This window comes from Fusarium poae, chromosome 1 (assembly GCF_019609905.1).
Source record: "Fusarium poae strain DAOMC 252244 chromosome 1, whole genome shotgun sequence".
In the NCBI taxonomy this organism is placed as follows: Eukaryota; Fungi; Ascomycota; class Sordariomycetes; order Hypocreales; family Nectriaceae; genus Fusarium; species Fusarium poae.
Genome location: NC_058399.1, coordinates 10,709,036 through 10,723,911, shown reverse-complemented (window position 1 = coordinate 10,723,911; position 14,876 = coordinate 10,709,036). Strand labels below are relative to the sequence as shown.

General features: G+C 48.2%; 5 protein-coding genes across 5 annotated transcripts; all 5 read left to right on the top strand.

Moving 5' to 3' along the window:
• Positions 1-1,539: 1,539 nt before the first annotated feature.
• FPOAC1_003472 (uncharacterized protein) lies at positions 1,540-2,427 on the top strand (the record flags this gene model as incomplete). The annotated part of the gene is made up of 3 exons (XM_044848037.1): positions 1,540-1,668; positions 1,865-2,005; positions 2,134-2,427. 3 exons carry the CDS (start codon positions 1,540-1,542, stop codon positions 2,425-2,427), a joined length of 564 nt encoding a protein of 187 aa, XP_044713953.1.
• Positions 2,428-3,464: 1,037 nt separating this feature from the next.
• Positions 3,465-3,809, top strand: FPOAC1_003471 (uncharacterized protein; the record flags this gene model as incomplete). The annotated part of the gene is made up of 1 exon (XM_044848036.1): positions 3,465-3,809. The coding sequence occupies one exon, from the start codon at positions 3,465-3,467 to the stop codon at positions 3,807-3,809; it is 345 nt and encodes a 114-aa protein (XP_044713952.1).
• A 576-nt stretch (positions 3,810-4,385) lies between these two features.
• On the top strand, positions 4,386-5,225 carry FPOAC1_003470 (uncharacterized protein; the record flags this gene model as incomplete). The annotated part of the gene is made up of 2 exons (XM_044848035.1): positions 4,386-4,674; positions 4,915-5,225. 2 exons carry the CDS (start codon positions 4,386-4,388, stop codon positions 5,223-5,225), a joined length of 600 nt encoding a protein of 199 aa, XP_044713951.1.
• Positions 5,226-7,918: 2,693 nt separating this feature from the next.
• Positions 7,919-8,960, top strand: FPOAC1_003469 (uncharacterized protein; the record flags this gene model as incomplete). Its single annotated transcript, XM_044848034.1, has 4 exons — positions 7,919-7,994; positions 8,330-8,607; positions 8,660-8,749; positions 8,799-8,960. 4 exons carry the CDS (start codon positions 7,919-7,921, stop codon positions 8,958-8,960), a joined length of 606 nt encoding a protein of 201 aa, XP_044713950.1.
• A 4,004-nt stretch (positions 8,961-12,964) lies between these two features.
• Positions 12,965-13,507, top strand: FPOAC1_003468 (uncharacterized protein; the record flags this gene model as incomplete). Its single annotated transcript, XM_044848033.1, has 1 exon — positions 12,965-13,507. One exon carries the CDS (start codon positions 12,965-12,967, stop codon positions 13,505-13,507), a length of 543 nt encoding a protein of 180 aa, XP_044713949.1.
• Positions 13,508-14,876: the final 1,369 nt, after the last annotated feature.

Below are 14,876 nucleotides of genomic sequence, written 5' to 3'. Positions count from 1 at the left end.
GTATCACCCTGCACGAGTCAAGCAGCAGTTGGTAATCATGTCGTCAAACAACCAGCCCTGTCCATGACACAGGCCTCTGTCAATGATTTAAAGCAAATATTCACTGCGCCATTGCTTGTCATCACCAAAGACTTCTATCAAGAGCCGGCATCTATGTTTTGCAAATCCCGAAACCTCGAAACCCATGGATTGCACTGAGGAGTACAACCTCAACTCCCATTAGGCCTCCCTCTCAGCTAAGCTTCGAAGCAAGGTTGATTGTAATGCAACTTTGCGAGCATCCGAATACCACGCTCGTGGCCGCGTTGTAGTTTTCATCGGCGAGTGGTTATTTGGCAACATTACTCCTACACGTTCTATTCCTGTTATTTTACATACCGGCATATTTGACTATTTGGCGATGAGGTTTTGTCCCAACTTAGATTACAGCCTCTAACACGAAGGATTGAGAAGTATTCAGATTGGGCACTCAATCTACATGACATCCTCGGTGGCGATCTTCACAGCAATTGTCAATTATATCCCCTACACATTATTATCACACGACCACACGCTTTTGATCAGACCGAGGCTTTCAACAATGTCGATTTCCAACATGGCTTGCAGCCCGGAACAATATCTATGGTCAAGATGATATTATTGAAGTATTCTGCTTCAAGAAACGACTCTGTTCGATCCAAAACTGCGCACCAAGACAGTGATGGGCATCAAGGTCACTGCCGGTCTAGGAGAACGAGAAGCTACCGCTGCTTCCCACTAGAAGTTAGGAGTGCAACGACCGTTTACAGCAGGCGTTCGACATCATCAACAACCCAATCAACAGTCTTCAACCCGTTTCTATTCCCTGGCCGATCCCAGGTTCCGCGGAAGAATCACTATGCATACATATTTGACAATTCGGTTAAGCATCAGCTACCGTGGCGAGATGACGACATATTCGGAGCTAGCTGTTCAGACTTCCTCTTCCAGATCCCAAGGATCTCGTTATTGGCTACCCATGTCGAGTCCATATGACGGACCCTGGAATTGTCTACATCAATGTTGCGAGAAAGGACGGCATTTCTAGTTCGGTTCTATCGCGATTGGGACCCTCCCACAAAGCAACAGAAGACAAGTACGCAAGAGATGGCCGCTGATCAGTATCTCAGGCGATCCGCATTGTGGATCGGAGAGACATGTACCGAAGCAGCTCCCCCACACCCTCGAAGCAGAGTGCAGTTAAACTAGCATTCGATATAACATAATTATCCCAAGATGGATAGAGGTTGGAGGAACCATTCTTGCAGGAGACTTCTATCGGCCCTGAGAGAAGAGTTTGCGGGGAAAATGCTACCACAATGTTTGCGGAAACGAAGTCTTGGCGACTATCCTCGCAGTCACAAGAAATGGGTAAAATACGGACATTTGTCGTTGTCCATTTTATTTACGTCTCCTTGTCATCACTTTGTTGCATTCATCAAACAACAAGGAGAAGCTACGATGCGATGGGGGAGGATTCGGCTTTGGGAAACACCGAGATGACGATATGAACTCGCTAAGATGCCTCGGCGCACCATGTTGGACACATACGAGGGTCGCCTACCTGCAGGTTTGCAGCGTGTCGGCCAAGATTTTGACAACAAGGTCTATACCTTCCGTGCCGCTGATAGCACGCTCTGGGAGTTGTGGGTTCGAGACTGATGTCCTCATCTAAGAGACGGTAGGCACGCTGAACGGGAGCGGGCCTCGGTCAGGACTACAAACACCAATCTTATATCTCATGTCAAAGAACACTTTGTCCAGTTTCTAGGTTTCTCCGAGAACAACAAAGGACGATAGGAACGATAACAAGGTTGGTGGTTGGGATATGGCGGAACTGTTATAGAAAACATCGACAAACCTCCGTCAACGAAACAAGGCCAATACGTCGAACACGATTAGTCTCATCGCAGACCGCAGACTGATCAACTATGCAGACGATGAGGCCAAGGATGAAGCAGCACGAAGGGATGCTATGCAATCAGTGGTTCGACACTGGGGAAGAGACATTGCAACATGGTCTTGAGAGCATATCGCGCCAATTAAGATCATGCACACATGATTCCAATGACGAGCTCGCTCAAGCGAGTAGATCTGTGTTGCTGACGGTATCAGGGCACGAAGGCAACGCGCGCCTCAACACAGAGAGAACGTATTACAGATGTTCATGAACATGCTGTTGCCAGGAGCATCTTCTCCATCTCTGATCCTTCAGAACCACGTATCTCGACGTCATTTGTCATCACGATGCAAAATGATCCATCACAATTCTTCTCAGGTACGATTATTTACAACAACAAGCCCGTTGCTGCCGCAGGATCACGGAAACCTTTTCCGATCAACCAAGTCTCCAAGATACAGAGATCCGTATCGAATTGTGCCCAGAATCAACCTGATCATTCTATATGATCTCCTATCCCCTGGTGCAACCAATAGCCCAACGGCTGAATCACCCGACGGTGATTTCGATAACATGGTTCCAAACGGCGTCACCACATCTCACAATTACACAGTCTTGGGTACATGGCTTGCCTTTATGCCCCATCGCTCAGTTGAATGCCATTTGCCTCCGAAGTTGGGCACTACTCTTTGAGAACAACGAAAGTCTTATGTTTCTCCCAACACATCACATTCATCTTACTCTGCCAATGTCAAAAGATGATGTATCCACTGGACCCTTGTCTGAACCTTGAAAGAAGTCCATGCGTTATCCATTGTTGCGATAACAACTATACTTGCGAACCTCACCCAGCTACGACCGGTTCATCGACAAAATTTTTACGAGTGTCGCATTAACGTTGTCTGTGTATCGACACAGAGCCATGTGAACCCTACTCGATTCAGTTCCTCTCGAGGTTCAAGCTCGATCTTCACTGCACTATTGGCATACTGGCTCTTGACCATACAGTACCAGATATCACTATATCCGCGTCAAAATGTCAAGTGAGGACGCATCAAAATGCAAAGCTATGCTAGATCACGCCTGGAGTTTCGGTGTTGTTGCCGCAATGAGCGGCGCGGCCGATTGCCCGGAACGTCTCCCAGATGGAGCACTGCAACGAATTTTCCAACGCTCGACGTGACCATGGACAGTTTATGCATTGAAGTTTGAATGCGTCACATTCTAGACATAACTGTCACCTGGCAGTGATATCGAGTTCGGCTTTTCGACATACCCGACCATGGGCTCATAATGACGCCCAGCAGATTCAAAGTAGCCTGCCAACAAGAAGGGGCACAGAAGCTCCAAAACCTCAGCTTGGGTGGAAAGCAGCTTCCGGGAAGCGCCTAGAAACGACAGCACTTGTTTGCTTGCCGTGTGATGGTGGTTGCTTCTGATCTGCTGACGTTGAGATGGTTGGCATACGCAACGATGCGATGTCATGGTAATATGACAGTATTCTCCCATCAACATCATAAAGAGGGAGGCGGCTAGACACGCTACCATGACCACCACCTGGTGTCTCCAGCCAGTTTCTAGAGACCTCATTGGCAACTGGCGCTTTTACGGCCTGGTGACAAAGGATTACGAGTCAGAGAAGAAAGTATTGCGTTCTTGCTTGCCCATTAACGCGCGTGCCAACTGCCAAGGTGCGGCCCAACCCCGATCTAGGACTGATAGACAAAGTACAATGTACCCACCTATGTGTTCAAGATGGAGATGGATGTGGCAGATAGACGATACGAAGAGCTACTTGGAATATCTCAACACCATTGAAGAAACTCTTGAACGAGCGGTCACAGTACCGCCGCCGAGTACATCGATCCAGCGTGTTTTCGAAGGCATGTGACACGGAGATAAGGGCTCATTTCGACAGCCTTGAAGTTCATGAAATCAGTCCCCAGCGGCTCGCGACGCCTCGACCGGAACGGCTTTCACCAATACTACATCTGGACCGCATGAGCGTTGAGCAACCAGACGACAAGTCTCTGAAATATGTTCATGATAGGTTGGCATGAGTTTTGTCATGATCCACCGTCTCTGCACATGGACTGCACGAAGCAACGGCCTTCACTACCGGGGACTAAATCTACCCTGTCTCACTGCGTGTGCTGGTGAGAAACGACAATGAGAAGTCTACCCACTTTCCGCCACTCTGCATCGAACAAGACTTGCTTCTTGCTCAAGTCATGCGAAACTTGTATTTTGTACATGACTGGCTACACTCGCTGCACGGAATGTCACAAGATCGTCCAGCGACGTAAGAATGCAAGAGCTTGGGAGAAGGCAAAGCGAAAGCTGCGATAGGAGCGAGAGGCCACTACTGAGAATCAAACCACTGAAAGGCCCGAAGTCCCCACCGAAGAGCGAAGATGTGTAAATTGTCAAATAGTTGTGCACAACGAAGCTGTACTCCAGAGCCACAATGAGATGTACGCGCATGGCGCTACAGAGCCTCAGGATCGGTGCCATCGTGTCGCATCAGCAGCAGGATGCAGCGAAGGAGGCTCTTCTCAACACAGCCCGGCCAATGACCGGTAACAGCCTTATCGATATACACGAGAGCGTCTTCAAGCTCATATTGGTACACGCACACAGCACGAAGCTGTCCATAACCTCAAGCAGTGCCAGGGATCCGAAAGCGAAGCTGGCCCTGACGCTACCCCCCATGACGATGGAGGCACACGAGAAGGTGGTGGGGGAGCTGGTTTGGGGTATGTGTTAGAATCTTCCTTACGAATGCATATAGAAGCGAAGCACGCAGAGTGTGAACTTGCTTGCTTGCATGAAGATTGCGAAGGAAGCACTGAGAAGTATTCAGATTGGGCGATTGTGTGACCCTGCGCCGCAGACCAGGTTTGCCCATGTCGTAATGCAACTGAGGACTGAGCGACTAGATTTCCAGATCCTTGAAGGGAATGGGGTGACGGTGTAACCCGTCGATGGACCGACAGCATCCCTTGCACTTACGGCGGACAACCCAAGTGCTGTTGGCTGGTGGGAGACCACCTTCAGTTCTACAGTGTTACAAGTTTATGCGCCCAGACAGCTCAACGCTCCCCGCGGTTTCGCCGGTTACTTCACTTGCCGTTGCTACGAATCGTTACCTTTTTATCGTCACTCTCAATCAAATTCTTCCTCTTCTCCATTCTCGGAACCTCTACTGCGGGTTATGAATTTGACCTCCAACAACTTCCCTAGCGACATGTTCCAGAAGATTCAGAATTTTGACAGAGTGAAGAACAATCCCAAAGCAAAGACATAATTGGACGTCTGCATTTCCAAGACGGGCCGCTAGGTCCAGGAATATGTGACGTACACGAAGCACGGCAAAGACGAAAAGTGGCAATAAAGCGCCTTCCCGACGAAGATCAAGAAATGATGCGTGCCCCAAGTCCAGACATGTCGGCGAGAAGTCCGTCTCTCAGATCAACCAGCTACAGTTCATTCTATAACAACCTGTTCAACAAAACAACTTCATTATACAGCAGGTCCGAACCCATTCAGCTATTGTCAATTGTATAGCTACAGGACTCTCAGTCATGTTCATTCCCGCTGCAGAAGGCAGACGCTGGTAGGTTCCAAATAGATTATCATTCAGAAACAAGACTAACATGAACAGTGGTTGTCTTCACTACAAGCTCAAACCAGGCACAAACCGACTTTTCAGACGGGGTCTCTGGGCATTCCCATCATCGGGAGGGAAAGCATGCCAAAGTTGTTGACAGAGTATCTGAACGCAAATATCCAAATCCCAACTGTCAAGTTGTCTTTCTCCCAACGATGCGGTTTTCGTTGTGGAAATTGCTATAACGACTCAAGGAACCGAAGGAACCACCTTGGGAAAGAAGCACGAACTTGCTCGGAAATACTTCCACGCAGCACATACAATCAAGCGTGAAGATGCTATATATTGTGAAAGGGGCCGCGCGAGACAGGATAGCCGACAATCTGGATCGCGAGTTCAGCGCAGAGCCTCTTCACGTCGTATTTTCCACAAAGTACTCTTGCAACGCCGCCACCTCCATTCTGCGTCAAGGATTAGATCAATCCACCATGCTCACCTTTGAAAACCATCGGTCGACACTCTATCAAAGAGACCTCGAACCGAAGCATCAGAACCAATTTATGAGTCATTTGTCCATTCAATCACCGATTACCAAAATCCGCCAGTGATAACCAACCTGGCGAGGTGTACAAACCCTACTGGGGGAGTAAATACAAATGTTACTTTACCGTTTTGATACTTGGCGAATCTCAACTATGACTACACTAAAGATTCTTACAAAGTATCACCAAAGGTACGACGCCGAACGTTGACGGTGACAGATAGATTCTTAAGGGACACGCGACAAACAAAGATGGCCTCTTGGGTTTAGGGTACAAAAATAATTGACCTAAACTCATGGCCTAACTTCGATAAACTTGCCTACCAATTTCGTTGTCTCTACTGCAAGCCGCCAACCTTTTCGACATCCTGAAAACACGGCAACTTGCGGGGACTGTTCCCATGACGCAGAGGTTGCTGGGTATAAATGCTGGGTTTTGTGGTGCACAACAGATCTACCACAGAAAGCACAGGCACGTTGGCCGATGCTGGCCCTGTCGCGAGGTCAATACGAACCGGTGCCAGGACTGCTTTCAACTCCCTCGTATACATGGCCATTAGAATTACTTTGCCTCGTACGTCTTCTGAGGTATTATGTTTTCAGAACCAAACCGTTATCGTCTTGAGACTCTTCGCTGTTTTTCACAACCTAGTTACTGGTTTTGCATAAAATGGCTAGGAGGCCACATCCTCAGGGCATAAGGGCCTATCTCACCATGTCTGCCCCATGCTGCTCCTCCGTCTATGGGCATCGTTCTTTGCGCGCTGTGGGATTCTACCTGGAGGAGAGCAACTCAGACGATGAGGAGTACAGTGTCCCCGCCGCATACACAACTCCGAACAATGGTGCCACTTGGTATCTGCTTTGATCCCTCGAAGCGCACACTTGATCAGAACCCATATGGTATTGCCGGACAGCGATGATGAACAACACGAACAACAACACGAACAATTGCCCTTCATACGAAATGTAGACAATTTCGTGATTTGTATTTGCGTTACATCGGTAAATCAACCGTGTACTCGAAATTTCCTGAAGCTTGTGGACAGTTCTTCCCTTTATATACTCGTACGAACCACACCCACAAGAGACACTGCAGACGACCAATGGCCCTGATGCGTATACAGCATGAATCCCTACTATTGCCAGAAATTTAATAAGTATACGGCTATGAACAGCACACTGGCCAGATGAAGCCTTTGAACGCGGCATGAGAAAGCAAACGGGAATGCTACCAATGAAACATCCGAGTCCGTCTTTAAGCGACAGCTTTCTCCCAGCAAGTGGTATCTACCCTTAAACCTTGAGACAAGGGCCGGCAGCACGTGCAGGACATAATAACTCCTGGCCTGTCACGTCATATCAGCCAGTAAACGTGTGTATCTCTTACAATTGTCCTGGAAACACTATTCAGTCAAGAGAACACTTCGTGGCAGGTTGTCAGACGTCGAGATAAGAACCTTGAGGAAGACTCGAACGGGAGAACGACACAATGCGCCACAAGCCCATATTCTCTCCCGTGTCGAGTGACGAATACGTTTGGACTTATGGCCGACGGCCACAGTCGCCGTGAGACTCTCCGCCTCAGATGGAGATGTCCAACCGTCCCTGGCTTACCGGCTAACTTTCTCAGCTGCTGAAACGTATGCATAGGTCAGGTTATAGGCCAGGTTTTGTCCTAACGCTACAGCATCGGAAGCACATTATTCACCAAGTCTGATCGCTCGCGGCCCTGAATATTGCTTGCATTTTCACACGGACATGCACTCACAAGTCCCAGTCTCGCCAGGTGGGAGTGAGCTTTTAAGCCGCCCGATATCTTTTCCAGCAATAGTTGCCTGCCAACAGGATGGCTCGTTCCGACAGGGAATTCTGGTCATCGTCTAAGCTACACGACGACAATATGGACTATGATGAACAGATTGGTTCGTCTTCTTGGCGAGTATCAACACCATGAGCACAGGTGTCAACATGCATCACTGTTGTCATACCGGCATCTTCATCGGCTAGCACTTGAACATGAAGACGAATTGGCAATGCTGTGGTGGACTTTTCCGCATTGGACAGAGGCACAATCACAAAAAACCACCAAGAGCTACAAGGTATGCAAGGCGTGCCGAGTTCTCAATGGTCTGGTTGTTCGCAAGCTTTTCAAAAATAGCTTGCCTCCACTTGGGTTTCTCCTATGAGATTTCGAAAGATCATTTGGCAGTTATTATAATAACGCAGGCCTGTACAGTTCACAAAACTACAAGGATAGATTTGGACCGATGGACCAAAGTACAAGTCGGCGAGCATTGCGCACGTCTGGGTGATTCGAACCTTGCCCCATCCTCATATCTTCCTTGCCAGGTCATTGTTCGAGAAGGCTCTACCTACGGCGAGCCAGGCGTACAGCTTTGGGAGGAGTTTGTCGAAGGACAGGTCCTCGGTATCATCTTAAGAGGTATGCACGATGTTGGAATCGGCGACGAAATTATGGACAGCGATTTTTTCAACCAGCAGTTTGTTTGGAACATTGAACTCAAATGCCCCTTGGTCTGCGAAAGGTTTCACCAACAGAAGCATACTTTCATGCCCCCTTGTTTAGCACCTATCTTTGGGTCTTACCAATCTGAGAAAGGTCGAGCCAAGAGGCTTAGGAATGGCCTCTCCCTGTGTGCCTATCACTTATCATCCTGTAAGTCAGTGAACGAATCAGTTATTTCATCACTAATACTCTAATTTAGATCCCGAAAGCTTTACATCAATGGCGCCAAGTCCAGTGGGTTGGCCACGATGGACCAATCCAGCTCGGAGCCCGATGCGAAGCTTGCGGATATTCCCTCGGATCTAACGGCTGCCCACTGTCGGGCGAAGAAGATCAATTCAAGGTTCATACCTATGAATAAATCGTTGCGATGAATCGTCGATCAATTTCTGGCCCTCCGAGGAAGATATCAACGCTGGTTGCCTCTCGGTCGTCTTGACACTGCGGGCCGGGCCCTCACGCCAACCTACGGAGACATTTGTGCGTCCTCGTGGATGGTAAATAAATGTCACCTTGGGACTTTGAAGCTGAGGAAGGCACAAATAGAACGAGAGCTGGACCTCAAGTGGAAAAATGGCGTTACCACCACGACACATCGACACTGGTACCTGTACTCCATGGAAGTACATACAGGTCGTACCTACGGTCTCAACTGGAAAACCACTATTCAGTCTAGTCTTCGAGCTGAAATGAAATGGACATCCTGGTACCTGAGAGCGAAGGAGTCTTGCTTCACACTCTCTAGGTTAACAGAAGTATCCCAGCACTTTTTGAGCATGAAAAGGACATCTGCCGAGACCGTGACAGATACAGATGCATCTTCACGGAGACAGCAGAAGGAGATGTAGCGCATATCATCCCAAAGAAGAACAAGTGACATCTTTAAATTCTCAACACTTGTTTCTTTCTAGCAGTCACACTCTTTCAATTCATCAGGTCGCTCGCCAATTCTCTTCCGCGGACTTGGTAGAGCAAATTGTCTCTGTGTTGTTCTCAGTTACCTATAAGATCACAACTTATTTCCCCCAAATTCAGCGAAGATGTCGACGCGGTGGAGAACATGTCATCGACAAACACGAGTGAAGGCCAGAAAGACAAGCTATCTGATTCACGCGCAAGAGATTGGCCTGAACAAAAGCAACGCTACCTGTACTAGACAAATAGATCTACGTTACAAGTAGATCATCCAACGCGTTGAGATGGGTGTGAATAGGAAAACCAACCTTCAATATTGTGGTTGGTCGATCCAAGTTTGGCAATAGCAACAAGTTGAATGGTCTTTTTTTTTAAGATGGCCGGTACCTACCACGACAACATCGAACGGCTCTTAGTCAGCGGGAATCGACCTGACTACTTGCGATCTTCCCCCATACTCCGGACTCGGCAATTCTCTTGCCGGGTTGATGCGGTGGATGAGAGGAGTCACTTTCGTCTTGGGGGAGAGTGGAAATTCATCACAAATTCTTCGCTTCCAACCCCCATACGGTGGTTGTGCTACTCATATCAGAACGGAAACTATCATCTATATTGCGACTTCAAGAGAAATTATTTTAATTCAAGGTTAGCGCAGTCGTTCCCAAATGTGGCAGTTCATATGTTTGCGACAGCAGTCTCGATCAACATTTTCAAGCTATCTACGATGGAGAGAGATTGTCATGCGATGATTCTGACGAGATATACCGAACTCTGGCGCATAAGAGTATTCACAGAATGGCACATACCCATCAGTCCATGTGTCTCTTGGCGGGAGATTCACATGCACAGGTTTGAACTACCCTGCATCGAGTGATCGAGATGCGCGTCGAAGTCAAAATTCGACACTATGATGTGAGACATCCTCGGATCTCAACGATATTGGACGTTGATGGGGGCAATCTCGGATTTCAGTCTCGTGATCTTCTTGATAAACACGCTGGTAGACCAAGGCAGGAAACGAGTTGGCCACATCCAGGCAGATTTGGAGCTGAGCTCAGCACCAGAGCTCACATGGAAAGAGCGTGTTGCATTTGTGTCAAGGAACTCTTTGTTCCCGAAGCAAGAAGAACAAGATGGTTGACAAGATCCAGCTTCCCCTTGAATTGCTCAAGATAACCCGCGACTATCTTACTTGCCTTACCCTTCAGAGGCCTGGAATGAACTGAGTCATCGACAGTCGCGAAAGTGTTCAATCCCAAAGTCGGCGGCGTATTCCCACTGTTGTCGAGTGCACGAGAAGGCATATCACAAACAGGACCTCCCGCTTGGAACTATCCTTTCTGCCCCTTTTCATAGCCAGAAATGAGACCACACTGTGTCAACACAGGACTACAATACTGGAGTCTTCTCCTTTTGTGTTGTGTACTTCAAGTATCGTCAGATGGTCATCGTCGAGTGTTAGGGTGGAGAACGCCCATGATTCAGCGCACCCTGAGCGTCCCGAGGGCTTGCGATATTGAACGGAACACCAATATAAATACTCCCCATACCTTGAACTGATCGATGCGTTCAAAGTGCTCATGAAAGCAGAACCGTAATACATCAAGTCGACGACAATCCTTCCTTTCGAAGACGACAATTCTTTTATGATCTTACTCATATTAAGCGTTGATTGCATTTATCCAAAGATACAAACGTCACACTAATGACGATCTTTGAGGGCACGAACAAAGACTGGTCCGAAAGGCAGCGATGAGTCTTTTGATTTGTGTGATGGCTGTGGAACTCCACAAAGTTATGTGGTGTCCTCAACATAGCTGAGAGATAGAGGTCAGGAGTTGAGTATTAGACGGCATCCGCTTCCCGCCAAAATCTTCAACCACCGATCATATGAGCTCCATGGCTTACCGAGAGCGCCTTCCATCTATCGGGAGAGCTTCATATCTCTACCTGAATCGACTGTCGTGCAATGGTCATTCTCTCTCTTACACACGCAAACACATACACACAACAATAAACACAACTTCATCTTACCTTACCTCTACCACCAATATGTCATGGTAGGAGGAGGATGGCATTGGACGAGCACGACAGGGCTTTATGTGTCGCCGAATTCATGCGTAAGATCATCAAAAGTCATGGAACCGCGCAAGTTCTCGATAAACTCCATTGCATTCATCCTCAAGGGCCGTCTCGAGCAGTAGAGAACATTAATACGGCCATATCGTCATTGCCCGGACAGCTACTGCAGCTGCCAACTCAAAAAAAGAGACATGAAGGAGATGACCCCATAGAGCAGCAACATGGAAGCGCTTGGCGTTAATCAGAGGCTTTGTCTGGAACTAGACGTATTATTTCCGATGTTTCATCCCGGGTATGTTCTTGTCGACCAGAACCACATAGCCTTGACTAATTGCTGGCAGACCATGCTGGCGCTGAAAGACTTTGAGGACTTTGCATTGGTTGTGTTCACGCCTACACTGTGCACTTGGATCTAGCCCATCCACTTCCTCGACGACACTAACTCTTCAGTGTCATGAATACAACAAATTGCAACAGGCAGATAACACAAGACTGGAGGAATAAAAGGTTGGAGAGAGTCGGGACAATGTCGCATAAAGCGACTTTAGCTGAACACGTCCACCTGTATCTTTCCATCGACGCCTCTGAACTGGAGAAGCACAAGTTCCCAGAAACAGTAATGAACTCGGCTGAAAATATCACCAGTATCGTGGCCTAAAGGAAAGCCAAACCTCATGGATGTTATGACCAAAAGACCATCGTATGAGGTACCGCCAAGTCTTGCGAATCCGAGCCCGGTCGTTCATGATTTTGTGTATTTTACCGTTAAACTCGGGCTCTTCTTTCATTCGATATCAACTTTATAGTGACGGATCCATCCTTCAAGCTTTCATCTTGAATCACCGACTTAAGACTTCACCGCCAGGAGAGAAGAGCCACGATCGAAGGGCTTTTCAGCCAGAATGGCCAATTGGTATTACTCTACGACAAGAGCAAAAACATCTCTATTGTATAAGATGTTCGAAAACTACGAATACAATGAAGCAATAGTTTTAAAACAAAAAGAAACTGTGCTCACGCGAAAACAGAAGGGACACTTGGGCTTGAAAGCTGCAGACTTCGCAATGGATGAGGCCTCAACGACCGAGGGTCTACGACAATCCATCAAACTCTAGCATTGCCAGAGCAGTGCCGTTTGTGAGAGCGATATATAAATTCTACCACCCTGAACACGATAAACCAACACCGGGAGGATGAGGCCCGAGACGAAGATGCTGCCGACAAGCTGCACAACCTTATCGACATGTTTGCAAGTTACGAAACCAGCAATCAAGTAGCCATATTGGCTAGAGGCACGGCCTTGTTGAAGGACTTCCTCGGGGTCTTGGGCGACACGCTTTCTGGTTTTGGCCCCTCATCCAAGCCACGATGCCCCAACTCGAACGCATTCCGGACCTCAGCGTCGACGGTCTCAACAATGAGCGCTACGGATCTCCCGAGTTTCGCATCACATTCTTAATTCCCGCGCCTCCCATGCTTGCTGCCAAGGCTACCTTTCAAATGGTGCTCATGTTCCCCAGTCGACCCGTGCAATATAGCTCTTCCACGCGACAGTACGGGTACTCAAGGATACTGTCTTTACTGACCAAAACCGCCGCGATCTTCAATCCCTCAAGCATGGAGGTGGCACGAATCCTGCTACGCCGGAACTTCGTCCATATTATACTTTTTGTCGCCGGTGTCGATGAAGTTGACAAGGTCGGACGTTTAGAAGATTCTCGACCGGTCCACGAGGCGAGTGATTGGATACAACGGTCCTGCGCACCATCCATCTCTCTACATCCATACACCACCCATGCCTATCTTCTTCGGTCTGGCGGCTTATGTATAGCGATCCAGCGACGAACCTACAGACAGAAACGTAGAAGACAAAGAGCATCCCAGCTTGACCAACGTCCGGTTTCACCCTAAATGCCCGGCTTGGAATGCTACCGCCGACTATCGTGACTGACAAGACCAAGTCCAACGTGGAACGGAAAGAGTAGAAAAGTCCAGGTAACCAGTCTGTATATCTATCCCGACAGTTTCTCTCCGTCCAACTCGGTTATTAGGGCAACGTATACTATCAACATGCCTCTCACTTTATGAGTTGTCACACTGGTGGCTTCGAGGACTACTCCGGGCGGACCTCTTACATGGTATTCACATGATCCCTCTTGCGGTAAACGGTTTGGAAATACGACATCAAAATCCACCAATACGTCGACACCGAGAAATATATCTGCTCGTTCACCCCTAGGTTTTGAAGATGGTACTGGATGACAACACACTTCCTCACTGTTCTTGATATAATGGGAGTACCACGTTGGCCTCAGCATTGTTCAGCCAGAACAACATACCTACCTGCCTGGAAATGTCTTCTTCTAACACTCCAGAAAAGTCAAAAGGGTCAAGATTGAACATATTTGTATTATAGCTGGACAGCCCAAAACAGGGTGAGACCTCTTTTTGATCGGATCCATTACGTCGATTTGTCTATCAAGCGTTTCCTCAGTCTCTGCCGGATGCAGATGACGGCGCAGTCGACCATGTCGAATGTGGGCATGCAGTACAATCCCAATTGCTCAATCCTGGCACAGACTGTTGCGGACCACGGGCTGTTCTACAGTCGAGGATGAGATTGACTGATGATAACGCCAAGAATGAATTTTCGATCCACTGCACAGCAACACCACGCCCTCCCAGTCAGTCACTTTCACAGTTATCGGAGCCCCCTCAGGGGGTACGAGCGCGGTCCGAAACACAAATCTCCGCTACCGACATGTGCGGCCAGGCCTTAGAGATGTCGATGTAGATTCTCCGAGGCAGAGGCTTTCAGGCTATACTGAAACTAAATGACAGGTGCTCGCAAACTACTGGACAGTTACAAGAAGAGCAAAAAGAACTAAGGCTGGAGATCGCCCAGGTACCGATTTCGTCATCCTAAACGTCGACTTTTCGCCTGTATCTGAACAAGCCTGAGAGACAGTAGTAACAGAATTGTTTCCAGAGATGTTGTCAACAACGCACTGGTCGACCATGGCACTAGTATCAGAACTGTCCCAATACATCACTTTTGCAGTTGCACAACAGGCTTCCAGGTTGCCCTAGTCATTAGAGATAGTCCCATGCAGGCTCTTACTTGCTGGCTCTGATGGGTCTGGCCAGTACCAACCTGGGCGCAAGCCACTTATGTGCTGGGACTGGCAGGCATGGGACCATTATGTCCGCTGCCTTGCGAGAGGAATGATTCAATAACTTTCAATGGGCAGTGAAGATATCGCATATCGAGATTGGACAG